This window comes from Cyprinus carpio, chromosome A9, assembly GCF_018340385.1.
Source record: "Cyprinus carpio isolate SPL01 chromosome A9, ASM1834038v1, whole genome shotgun sequence".
NCBI classification, from domain to species: domain Eukaryota; kingdom Metazoa; phylum Chordata; class Actinopteri; order Cypriniformes; family Cyprinidae; genus Cyprinus; species Cyprinus carpio.
The window spans coordinates 13,661,845-13,673,545 of NC_056580.1; the positions used below are offsets into that span (position 1 = coordinate 13,661,845).

At 35.9% G+C, this 11,701-nt stretch overlaps 1 protein-coding gene across 1 annotated transcript in view; it reads left to right on the top strand.

Annotated features, from left to right (window-relative positions):
- cntnap5a (contactin associated protein family member 5a) overlaps positions 1 to 11,419 on the top strand; it is a 71,889-nt gene extending 60,470 nt beyond the window's left edge. Inside the window, 10 exon segments of the mRNA XM_042763622.1 lie at positions 106 to 234; positions 418 to 588; positions 1,488 to 1,706; positions 1,870 to 2,109; positions 5,613 to 5,837; positions 7,271 to 7,404; positions 7,708 to 7,792; positions 8,333 to 8,536; positions 9,499 to 9,573; positions 10,213 to 11,419. Coding sequence (XP_042619556.1) covers positions 106 to 234; positions 418 to 588; positions 1,488 to 1,706; positions 1,870 to 2,109; positions 5,613 to 5,837; positions 7,271 to 7,404; positions 7,708 to 7,792; positions 8,333 to 8,536; positions 9,499 to 9,573; positions 10,213 to 10,409 — 1,679 coding nt within the window. The 3' untranslated portion in view covers positions 10,410 to 11,419.
- The last annotated feature ends 282 nt before the right edge of the window (positions 11,420 to 11,701 follow it).

An 11,701-nucleotide genomic window follows, 5' to 3' on the forward strand; every position in this document is an offset into this window, starting at 1 on the left:
TAGTGTATACTGTATCTAATATATCCATTTTTGTTCAAATTCTGTCTTGTTGCATTATACATCTGTTGTAAGAGGACTGTTTTGAATATGTTCTTTTGTTTACAGGGAGAAATTATAATCCCATCCACACAAATAACAATCACCTGCCCGTGCAGAAGATTGTGATTGGTGATACTTACAGACTGGGCTCTGAAGCCATGTATGTCGTGGGCCCCCTGCAGTGCTCTGATGACAGTATGTGAACTGATCTCTTCTGCTGTTGTCATACATGACAGGGATGGATGTTTGAAAGAGACTTAAGAGTGAAGGAGCGACAGAAAAAAGAAAACAAGCAGACAGACAGCAGATAATTCAGTGTAGAAAAGGAATATGCAAACTGTCAAATATATGACATTTATCTTTCTTTCTCTCTGTTAGAGTTCCTGTGGAATGCTGTATCTTTTTATCAAGCGGCTTCATATCTGCAGTTCCCAGCTCTCCAGGTGGAGCTTTCCCTCGATGTCTCCTTCTACTTCAAGACTGCTTCCCCCTCCGGAGTCTTTCTGGAAAACATGGGCATTCAAGACTTTATCAGGGTTGAGCTGAGCTGTGAGTCCCAGCATATCTATAAGAATGTGGCAATGTCAGATTTAGGTTTCCGTTAGAAATCTAATTGAACAATATAAGATATAAAGTTAAAAAACAAGAAAAAAAAAAAAGATTAAACTTACAAATTATAATACTTATCCATCCAATATTGTTTGGTATAGGCTAACTTGAGTAACACTTTAAAATATCTATCAATTTCTAAACATTAGTTAATGCAATAGGTATAATGAATTAAGAATGATGAAAAAAAAAATGGTTTCAGCATGGATTTAGTTTATTTTAGAATTTGAATATCAATTTACTATTGTTCATTGTTAATTCATGTTTTTTCATAATACATAAAATAATTGTTATTTTATACACTTTGAAATGTTAAACATTTATTGATATTCACTACTGTTCAAAGGTGTGAGGATGGTAAAAAAGATTATGTTTCTGAAAAAAGTCTCTTATGCCCACCAAGGCTACATTTATTTGATCAAAAAAAAAAAAAAAAAAAAAATGGAAATAACAATTTTCTATCTTAAAATATTAAATCTTAAAATGTAATTTATTTGTGTGATGGCAAAGCTGTAATTTAAGCAGTCATTACTCCAGTCTTCAGTGTCACACCATTCTTCAGAAATCATTCTGATATGCGAATTTGATGTTCAAGAAACCTTTTGAATGGTGGTGTTACATTAACCAAGATAATAAATGTTGTAAAATGATTGTTCATTGTTAGTTCATGTTATCTATTGCAACTAACGTTAACATATAGAACCTAATTGTAAAGTGTTACTGTAACTTGAATGAACACTATATATTTTTTATCTATGATTTTGCTTTAATCCTAGCAGTTTTAGAAGTGTTGGTTTTCACTTGTTCAGACTGTTTTCATCATGTTCCTGTTTACCCAGCTCCCTCTGCTGTGACTTTCTCCTTTAATGCGGGCGACGGGCCAGTAGTCCTGACCGTCAAATCTCCTGTGCCACTGAACGACAGGCAGTGGCATTGGGTTCGAGCCGAGCGCAATGTGAAAGAAGCATGCCTGCAGGTCGACCAGCTGCCCCTGCGGATCATAGAAACCCCACCTGATGGACACCTTCGCCTTCAGCTTGGAAGCCAGCTGTTTGTTGGTAAAATAAACCTTTTGAAAGTGCACTGCAGAGTTGTATTTGTTTGTTACTCTTTATTCATTCCAATAGTAGATTTTTTCTATTATCTTTTCATGCATCTGCCTCTAAAAAAAAAAGTATTTCTGATTACTCTTTTTTTTTTTTTCTCTCTCTCATCTCTCAGGGGGCACAGCCACAAGACAAAGAGGCTTTTTTGGATGTATTCGAGAATTTAACATGAATGGAGTGAATTTCGACTTGGAGGAACGGGCCAAAGTGACACCAGGAGTGAGTTCAGGGTGTGCGGGTCACTGTAGCAGCTCAGCCAGGCTCTGTCACAATCGGGGGAAGTGCATTGAGAAAAGCAGCGGTTACATGTGCGACTGCACTAACTCCGCTTATGGAGGACCCTCTTGCACAGAAGGTAATATATTAAATCTCAAGTAATGCACAGAAAATGAATAATAGGAATAAAAGAAAGCACTTCAAAAGTCTATTCATAATAACTAATATGATATTTAATTTGAGAGAATCTGTATTTTACTTTGACTAGATGAATTCCTTTGTCTCAGACATGATGAAACTGCCATGTAATATGTAACATGAATTCATGGATGACTTGGTGACGTCTATGTCTTTGCATAATGTACTGTAAAAATAATTTAGCCATATGTCAGTGGGCAAGCGCTGCCAGTCTTTGAATAACTCTGCTCTATCAAAGGCTCTCTGATGCTGGATTAGGGAGCTTTGATGTTGATGAAGGCACAGAAGTCTCGGAGGCGTATGTGTTGAGTGGGATTTTTGAACATCTTGATGTACAGAATCTGAAACAAAGCTATGTTTTACATAAGCATCTTCAGTTTACAAAAGCTGCCATTCCATTATGATAGAACAACAAAGTATTAATGACTTATCTTAACATTGTTATGTTTGAATTTGCCACTCTCCTTGTGTGGGTGGAATGTTCTAGCATCTTGTTAATGAAAATTATGCCATACTGGCAGACTTACCTTAGATTTATTTTTATTATTTTTAATTTTTTTTATTTTTTCCAGAAATATAGTGTTATACAATCTGTCTGTAAACAAGAGGGGGGAAATCTACACATTTGTATTCATGAAGACATCAGAAAGTCAGATGTGCGTTAAGCTGCCTTTCTTTAGTTTGATCTGATGAGCTGATCAAAGGCACTGAGGATGAGATGAGAAAGTCTGACTGTTCTGTTCTCTTGCCTCAGTCTGTCTGATAGTCTGTGTCTAACAGGGTTTGCACGTTATTGCACGTTATTCAAATACAGACAAAGAAAATGTAATTATATATGGCAAAGTATTTGTTCTGATTCTTGCTGCAATAATCATTGACCTATACTGGGAGTGTTTTTTTATTTTTTATTTTTATCTATGTGCTCTTTGTCTGTCTGTCTTTCTCCAGTTTCACTTAAAAATGTCACATTGCGGAAAAGAAAATGGTTTGCAAATGGGGATTCTTGTTGACTTCAGTGATGTCCAGGGGACAAATCTTCTAACTTCAAACAAAACTAAAACGATTAACTTTCACACAAGGATTTATTAAGCCAACATTCAGACTTTGTCTTCACAGATTTTCTGAATTATTTCAGTATTATACAATCACAAAGACACATTTCTGAATACTTAGGTCAGTTTTTCAAAACTCTTCACACAGTTCTCCTAATCTACTTTCAGCTTGGCAGAGCAGTTCACTTCCCATTCAAAATGCACTAAAACTTCCAAAGCACTTCATACACGTCTCTAATCAAGTAATTCTTCCATAACACCAGCAAAGATTGTCTCCCAACAAACACACTGTCACTCATAAAACAACGGCCTAAAAAACATTATCAACAGGTAGCATTATATAATTTTTCTTTTGTAAAATATCTTTTCAATACAAGAGTGACAGCTCTCTACTATTTAGAATTCACTTCAGTATATCTTACAAGGTCCATAATGTTTACATTACAGTTCCAAAGTTTGTCCGCTTCTGTGTCGACGGCAATGACATTGAAAGACGAACACCTGTGTAGGTGTTCAGCTATATCATTTTTAGATTTAGAATCTATTTCACTGAGGTATTACTGTAGAACTGTGGCAAATTGCTGTCTTATTTGGTTGTGTATTATTTTAAGTTTTGAACTTTAAGTTTAATGAGAACATTTAAATGTGCAAATTGACCTGTGGATACATAGACTTTTGGTGGTGGTTGTGTCAAAGTGAGAAAAGAATCCAAGTACATATAGAGAAGTAGTCATTTAAGGGGTCATATGATGCTGTTAAAAGAACATTATTTTGTGTATTTGGTGTAATGCAGTGTGTTTATGTGGCTTAAGGTTAAAAAAACACATTATTTTCCATATAATGTACATTATAGTTTCTCCTCTATGCCCTGCCTTCTGAAACGTGTCGATTTTTACAAAGCTCATCGGTCTGAAAAGTGAGGTGTGCTCTGATTGGCCAGCTATTCAGTGTGTTGTGATTGGCTGAATTCCTCAAGCATATGACGGAAATGTTATGCCCCTTAACATACTATGCCGTCTCCCAGGCCAGCAGCAGCATGAGACTCAGTCCAGCTGCTCTTCTCGTGCACATCCCATCATCGCTTTCTTTTAGCAGTTCAGTCAGTGTACTGTTAGGAGTAACTGAATAGTTTGGGATATTGGTTTATTTTATAAACCGAATTAATTAAGTTATTTGTGGATTAGTGCGTACTGGAGACGCGAACCATTTCAAACGATTCAGATAGATTTGGTGAACTGGTTCGACCGCTTCACTAAGAAGATCCGGTTAAATAGAAAGATTTGTTCATGATCCGGACATCACTAGACTAGACAAAACAAATAAAACCCATTACAAACGAGGCATTTGTTGCATCCAGTGGGGACATAATTACTTAAAACAATTACTTAAACTGTCATCTTACAAACAAAAAAGCATATTCAACTACCAAAACACAAATTTGAATCATCAGTGGAAAATTCATAAAAAAAAAAAAAAAACAAGCCTAATCTACTGCTCAAAACTCATGTTTGAATCATCATTGGCAAATTATTTAAATATAAAAAACGTACCTACAGGCTGTGAGTCAGAAGCGCCAGACTCTCCTTGCAAAGTTTGAACTGCCCACCTTTATAGAAACAGCCGTTGTGCCACAGACGCATTGCAGGCTACTGGTTCAGGAAACAGTCCTCATCCTCCATAAAACTGAATATTTGGGTTGAACTGTTCTGGAACAGTGTTGAAATACAATTTAACCACTGATTTCTAGTCATGTCCTCTTTTGGAAGGCCAAACAAAGTTTCACTTCAACGAAACACACAGTGATTCCACAACATGGCAGCGGCGGCAACAGAGAGAATAAACGTTACGCCTTTTTTCTTTGCATGAACATTTGGGCAGCGTTATGCAAATCTTCCCACATAGTAACGTAGAAATATGGGGGTGTGTTAGAACGAGCCTTTTTAGGTGGGTGTGGTTGATCCTTAACTTTTATAAAGAATATCTCTTTGGATTTGAGACTTTAGTCTTTGCAACTTTACAGATGTTCTTTATGCACCAAGAGCTTGTAACACTCCAAAGAGAAAGGAAAAACTAAAATCGCATCATATGACCCCTTTAAATGTATTTTATGCCAAAGGAAAGGATCCACAGTTAAGCCCACAAAGCCCGCGTAGTTGTGCTCACTGTGTGAAGAGTTTTAAAAAAATGACAGAAGAATTGAGAAATTAGTGGTAGAGATTATAAAAAAAAAAAAAGTATTGTTTTTATTAATTATGGATGGCCGTTGCTTGTAGAATCTATTGATACACATGCATTATCAGCAGTCACATACCCCCCTCATTCAAAGTGCTTAAACAACACGTAGGAAATCAGGTATACTGACAATATCCATCTGGTCTTTTTATGTCCACAGAGGTGTCCATGTCTTTTGAAAGAGGAGCGTCGGTCACCTACATTTTTCAGGAGCCATTCTCTGTCATACAGAACAGGTCGGCCGCAGTGTTGTCCGTCCCTTCTCAGTACAGCAAGACCAGAGACAACATGGCACTGAGTTTCCAGACCACACAGAGTCCTGCCATGCTGCTCACAGTCAACACCCTCAGCCAGCAGTATGTGGCCATCATCTTAGCACGTAACGGTGAGACAGCTGTGCAATCATTCTCAATGCTGGATGAGTTAGTTTATGAAAGGTTTATATGTCTATAAATTAATTACTCCCGTCCCCTATTATCCAGAATACTGTACTGCAAGATTAAATTTAAAGAAGCATAAAAAGTTATAGTCCTCTGATTGTGTTCTTCTCTAATTAGATTTAGTCCACTAGGCCATTGATTAATCCTGCTCATTTGTTCTTAAACTGTCAGTTTTACAGCCTTGTAGATCACTAAAAGGTGTTAGAATCGTAGTAAATCGCAATTAACCAGCAAAACATTAAGAGCCAAACTAGATCAGACATTGTCACATAACCAAAGCTGTTAATTTCATCCTGTTCTTCAGGTACCCATTAAAACTCTTAAAAGCATAAAGTCAAAAATAAAAATTCTGTCATCTTTCATGCATTCTCATGTCATTCCAAACCCATACGGCAGATTAAAAAAACACCTTAAATATACAGTGTTGGATAGTTCACCCAAAAATGAAAATTGGATGTTTTTCTGCTTACCCCCATGGCATCCAAGATGTGCCTTTTTTCTTCAGTAGAGTACAAATGAAGATTTTTAGCTCAAACTGTTGCTGTCTATCAGTCTTATAATGGAAGTGGATGGGAATCACGGCTAAAACTTACAGTAAAACTAAAAAAAAACACACAAACAAAACCAGATTAAACCCTGCGGCCTGTGATGATACATTGATGTGTAAAGACACAAAACGATTGGTCTGTGCAAGAAACTGAACAATATTTATATCGTTTTTTTTACCCCTGATTCCCGCAATGTCTGAACTGTTAGAACTCTCCTGAGCATGTTCTCAGCGGCAGGAGATAAATCCAATCACACAATGCCTTTTAGAAACATTGACAAAAGGTGTTAAGTGCAGTAATCATTGGCGTACAAAGAAAGTCAAGAGATATCTCAAATATAATTGTAACAACTTTGTGAGGGAATTTCAGCACGACCAGCACCTTGACCCTTTATCTGCACTATATTTCCGTAGGAGGGACAAATAAATGTGTACTGACAAATTCAATACAGAGTAAAGGCTAGAGGCTGCCAGGGAATTAATATGTATAATTTTTTTTTAGAACAGATGCTAAGGTCCTACATAGTCTATATATAAACACGTTGTTTCATAGACTTATGCAAGACTCTACTTGGGAGCTGGAGCTGTGAAATCCATCTGCTGAGCTCTGTAAGAACGCTACAGGATGACTCACAATTATATTGTAACATACATAATTCACCATGACTGGAGTTACATGGTTTTAATTTTTACTTGACTAATCTAAGTACCAAATTGATAATAAAATGGATTTTACAATGATTTACAACATGCGCTCAACAACATCATTCATCCCTGACTAGAGCTGTAACTTTTGCCAAATGTGCTAATGCATTGATCTGTTCCTCTCAGGGAGTTTACAGATCTGGTACCAAGTGAATAAGGAGAAGAGACCGGATGTGTTCAGCCCCATCTTCAGCAGCCTGGCAGATGGACGGCTGCATAGGGTTCACATCCAGCGGGAGGGAAAGGACGTCTTTGTTCAGGTGTTGTTTTTCAAAGCATAAATGTCTCATGCTATGGTTAGCAAATGTAACAACACAAAAGACATTATATTACTGGAATGTAGTCAATTGAATTTATGTATGTATGTAGAATTTATTTAAAACTTGAGATCAATATATTGGACAAAGATGTACTGATAGTTCTGAAATAGAGTCTGTATATAATAGTTCTATAGTACATTGCCTTTTGATTCAGCTATAATGCAGTTCTTAAATAAATTTAATTTTCATTACATTCTGGGTGATTTCTCCTGTATTCATTCAGACGCTCTTGATTTTTCTTAGGTTGACCATGAAAATAAGAAGTACACACTTTCATATGATGTTGCGTTTAACTCTATGAAGTCACTGACCTTGGGAAAAGTCACAGGTAATGAAACTAATTGATCCTATTTAAAAAGACACTAATTAAATCCTTTGGTGGGTCGACAAGAGGCAAAGATCTGTACAGGCATTATTTGTAATGTGGATTAAAAATATCTGCATTCATACTCATGTTTATGTTATTTTGCTCCTTCCTCACGTGAAGTCCTCCCACTACATAGCACCATTACTTTTCAGAATGTGTCATGATGCTTGATGGGCCTGAAATTTCCCCTTTTCTGACATTAGACAAGGGTGATTCAACACTGTTTGAAACCTTTTATCTTTCTTCACTCGCTCAAAGTGTCTAGCAGTCACGGAGCACATGTATTAATGGTGAATGAGCAGGATTGTTCCTGTGTCTGAAATATTCAGGTATTTGAAAATAGTGAAACTTCATGAGTTCTTGCCTGTCTATTATTGTAATGTTTGATCTAAGTGCTCATAATAGCTCGAAGCAGTGTTTTTAAGGAGTAATTATTGTTAATGTGTGTGACAGAAACAATCTCTGGCATATATGCATTTATTATTTTCTTTTTCCAAACAGGAAGTGATGTATTGGATGAAGAGGTAGCTCATGCTGGGTCCAAAGGCTTCATTGGCTGCTTCTCATCTGTCCAGTACAACCATGTTGCTCCACTGAAGGCAGCATTATTGAACCGAGGGAGCTCTCTAGTCAGCATACGAGGACATTTACTGGAATCAAATTGCGGAGCATTAGCTGACCTTTCAACCTCTGTGTCTCGTTTAGGTAAGTTCTTGGAAATGAATACAAAAGTAATTAAGCTGTTAAGCTGAGAATTGAAAATTTTTGCATAGCATTTATCAGCTGTACAATTTCAGGAATATTTTTTGCTATTGAATGTTGTCAGACATATCCATAATTTAAATAACAATTTAAAAGGAATAGGCATCACAATATGTGTTAGGGAGGAAACATATCCCAGTTGCCTAATAATTCACCATGGTAATTGTGATAACAGTGGGTCACAAGCTTTAATGAAATGACACATGTATTGCACTCACCTGGTGTGCTTTTTGTGTATTGAATGCCTCATGTGGCTTTATAGTTATTGTAGGCATAATAAAGACATCCTGTGGCTGGGTTAGTTATGAGTAAAATAGATGCAATTTAAAAAGCGAACACTTAAGAAGTAGTTGCAATGAACATGGTCCAAGTCTCATTTCATATAAAATAAATGTGATGTTAGATGAGAACCAGAATAGACTGTATTTATTTTATTATATCTGCCATTATTTATCATTTCAATGATTTCTTAAAAAATGTACTGAGTATTTATGCTAATGTTCTGCAAATTGGTTTACACTACTACTACTTCTACTACTACTAATAATAATAATAACATAAAATTCACATGACATCACTGATGCAAGATATTCTTTGTGAGAGAGATGTGAGATCTGTGCAGAATTTTAAAAACAGTTTACATAGAGTTGCCAAGCAACCATAGCACTAATTTACCATGTGACTGAAATTAATAGATGTAGACATAAAAATAACTTTTCACTATTGAATGTTTCAGATATTTTAAAAAAAAGAAATAATACAATGAAAAGGAAGTAAAATCGGCATAGTGAAAAACAAGAGGGTTGGACCATTAAAATGTAAAACAACTGCATCTTGCCCACATATCTCTTTACAATGTAAACTGTGTTGTATTTCTTTGTGATTTATGTGCCACCTTTCTGTAGATCATGGAGAGGAGGTAGGAAAAGATAACGAGCATCGCGAAGACAACAGCCAGCCTGATTCAGCTGTAATCGGAGGTTTGTTTTACCACCTCAGTCTGCTTCATTGTTTCATTTGTAACAGTCAGTGAAGTATGAAATGAGCTTTCACTATCACACATATTGTTTATGTTCATCTTTCCTTTGTGCTCTCTTTATTTCCGAAATGGGTAATGACTTTGTATTGGTAATTTGTTGCGTGCAGTAACTTATTGTAATAAAATCTCCATTGGAACTGTCACAAGGGACTGTTCATTATTAGTTATTTGTTGGCAGCATAAATTTTCCATTAAAGGAGAAAGAGAGAGTTTGTAGAATGTGGGAGATCGTGGGAGTGTTGCATTCACTGTTTTATTTTATTTTATTCCTAAATATTCTGTGGAAATTGACATTATGCTGCCTGTCAAGTTTAACTTGCATTGAACATGGAATGTAAAGGGACATTCACACAAGATGCAACACTTTTAATCACTTTCTAAATTTTTGTCAATGCAAACTTGAAACAATTTTTTATTTTTCTGCATCTCAATTAGAGTTCAAACATACCTTAAAACATGCATTGACCAATTTTGGTTTGTTCCATTGTGCTTTTTATAAATGCAAGAATGCATTCTGTGTGCACAGCCCCATTTCCAATTCAAAACACTTTATAATTTGATTGTCCATTCTGATTTGCAGGTGTGGTGACAGCTGCGGTCTTCAGTACCCTCTGTGTGCTGGCAGTGATGACTCGTTTCCTTTACCAACATCGACAAGCTCAAAGAACTGCAAGACTCCAAGAAAAGGAACACCAACGTAGCCTTGAAGCTGCTTACAGGGCAGAGTTTCACCTTCACAACTCCATGAGAGACAGCATGCAAGAGTACTACATCTGATGGACAATTCTGTAGCTTTCAGTTCAGCTATCAGTTCCTCCCGTGTCTCCTTCAGCAAACGTGTTGTGAGGCCATTTCTATCCAGTAAGGCTGGTTAGTTGGAGATTTCCTCGCTTTGGGAACAGTGGAATCTTCTGATCTGTGTAAGTAGTAGCTTGTAGTTTTCACAGTGCTTGCCCCAAGTGTTGGATTAATCAGCATTAGGTTATTTATGGGATATGAGTGTTGTATTAATTCAGTAATATGCCCTCTGGATAGAAACTGAAATGGAGAGCATTATCCTTAGTGCATGAATGCAGATGCAGATTCTGAAGTGTTAATCATACTGTTAACAAAACAAATCAACGTAAACACACATATTTTAAGCCTGTGAAATTTTTTAGGTTGCCAGAAACAAACAGTGGCAACATTATGAGAGAAAGTCCTGGTACACTATTTAAATAGTATAATGCTTCAGGTTGAGGACAGTAGCCTGTCCAAATTTGGTTTATAATTTCATGATACTCTGCCTCATAGCTAAGAATTAAAAAGGTCCATGTGTAAACATGCAGGACCATTTTAAATTGCCCTTGGGAAATTATTTTAGTTTCATGAAGAAGCTGCTAACAGAGACCAAAATCAGACAGTAAAGACTAGATTGAAAACGTTTGCAGAAATATTATAGAGTTGAACATGATGCTTTCTAATGTAACATTACCTGTTTGTTAAGATGTGAAATATCTGCCATATTGATAATGAACAAATTCTAAGAGGTCAGTAAGAATGTTTTTTTTAATTAATGCTTTCATTCCATAAGGATGCATTAAGTTGATCAAAAATGACAGTAAACAGTTCTAATGTTTTTTTTGTTTGTTTGTTTGTTTTTTTTCTCAAATAAGTGCTTTTTAATCTCTTATTTATTAACGAATCCTAAAAAAGTATCACATTTTCCAGAAACATATTAAGCAGCACAACTGTTTTCAACATTGATAGTAATAAGAAATGTGTCTTGAGCAGAAAAACACAGAAATAAATGACATTTAAAAATATATTAAAACAGTTATTCTAAATTGTAATCATATTTAACAGTATTACTGTTTTTGCTGTATTTTTGATCAAATAAATGCAACCTTGGTGAGCATAGGAGACTTCTTTCAAATAATTTTTTTTTTTTAAATCTTAACGACCACAAACTTTTGAACAGTAGTGTGAGTTTAGATTGACTTGAGATTGAGTTGTGTCTATTTTTACATGAGTTGTGAACTAATGAAGGAATTTCCCAGTGTTTAACCTTGCTTTGTTACACTAACGGT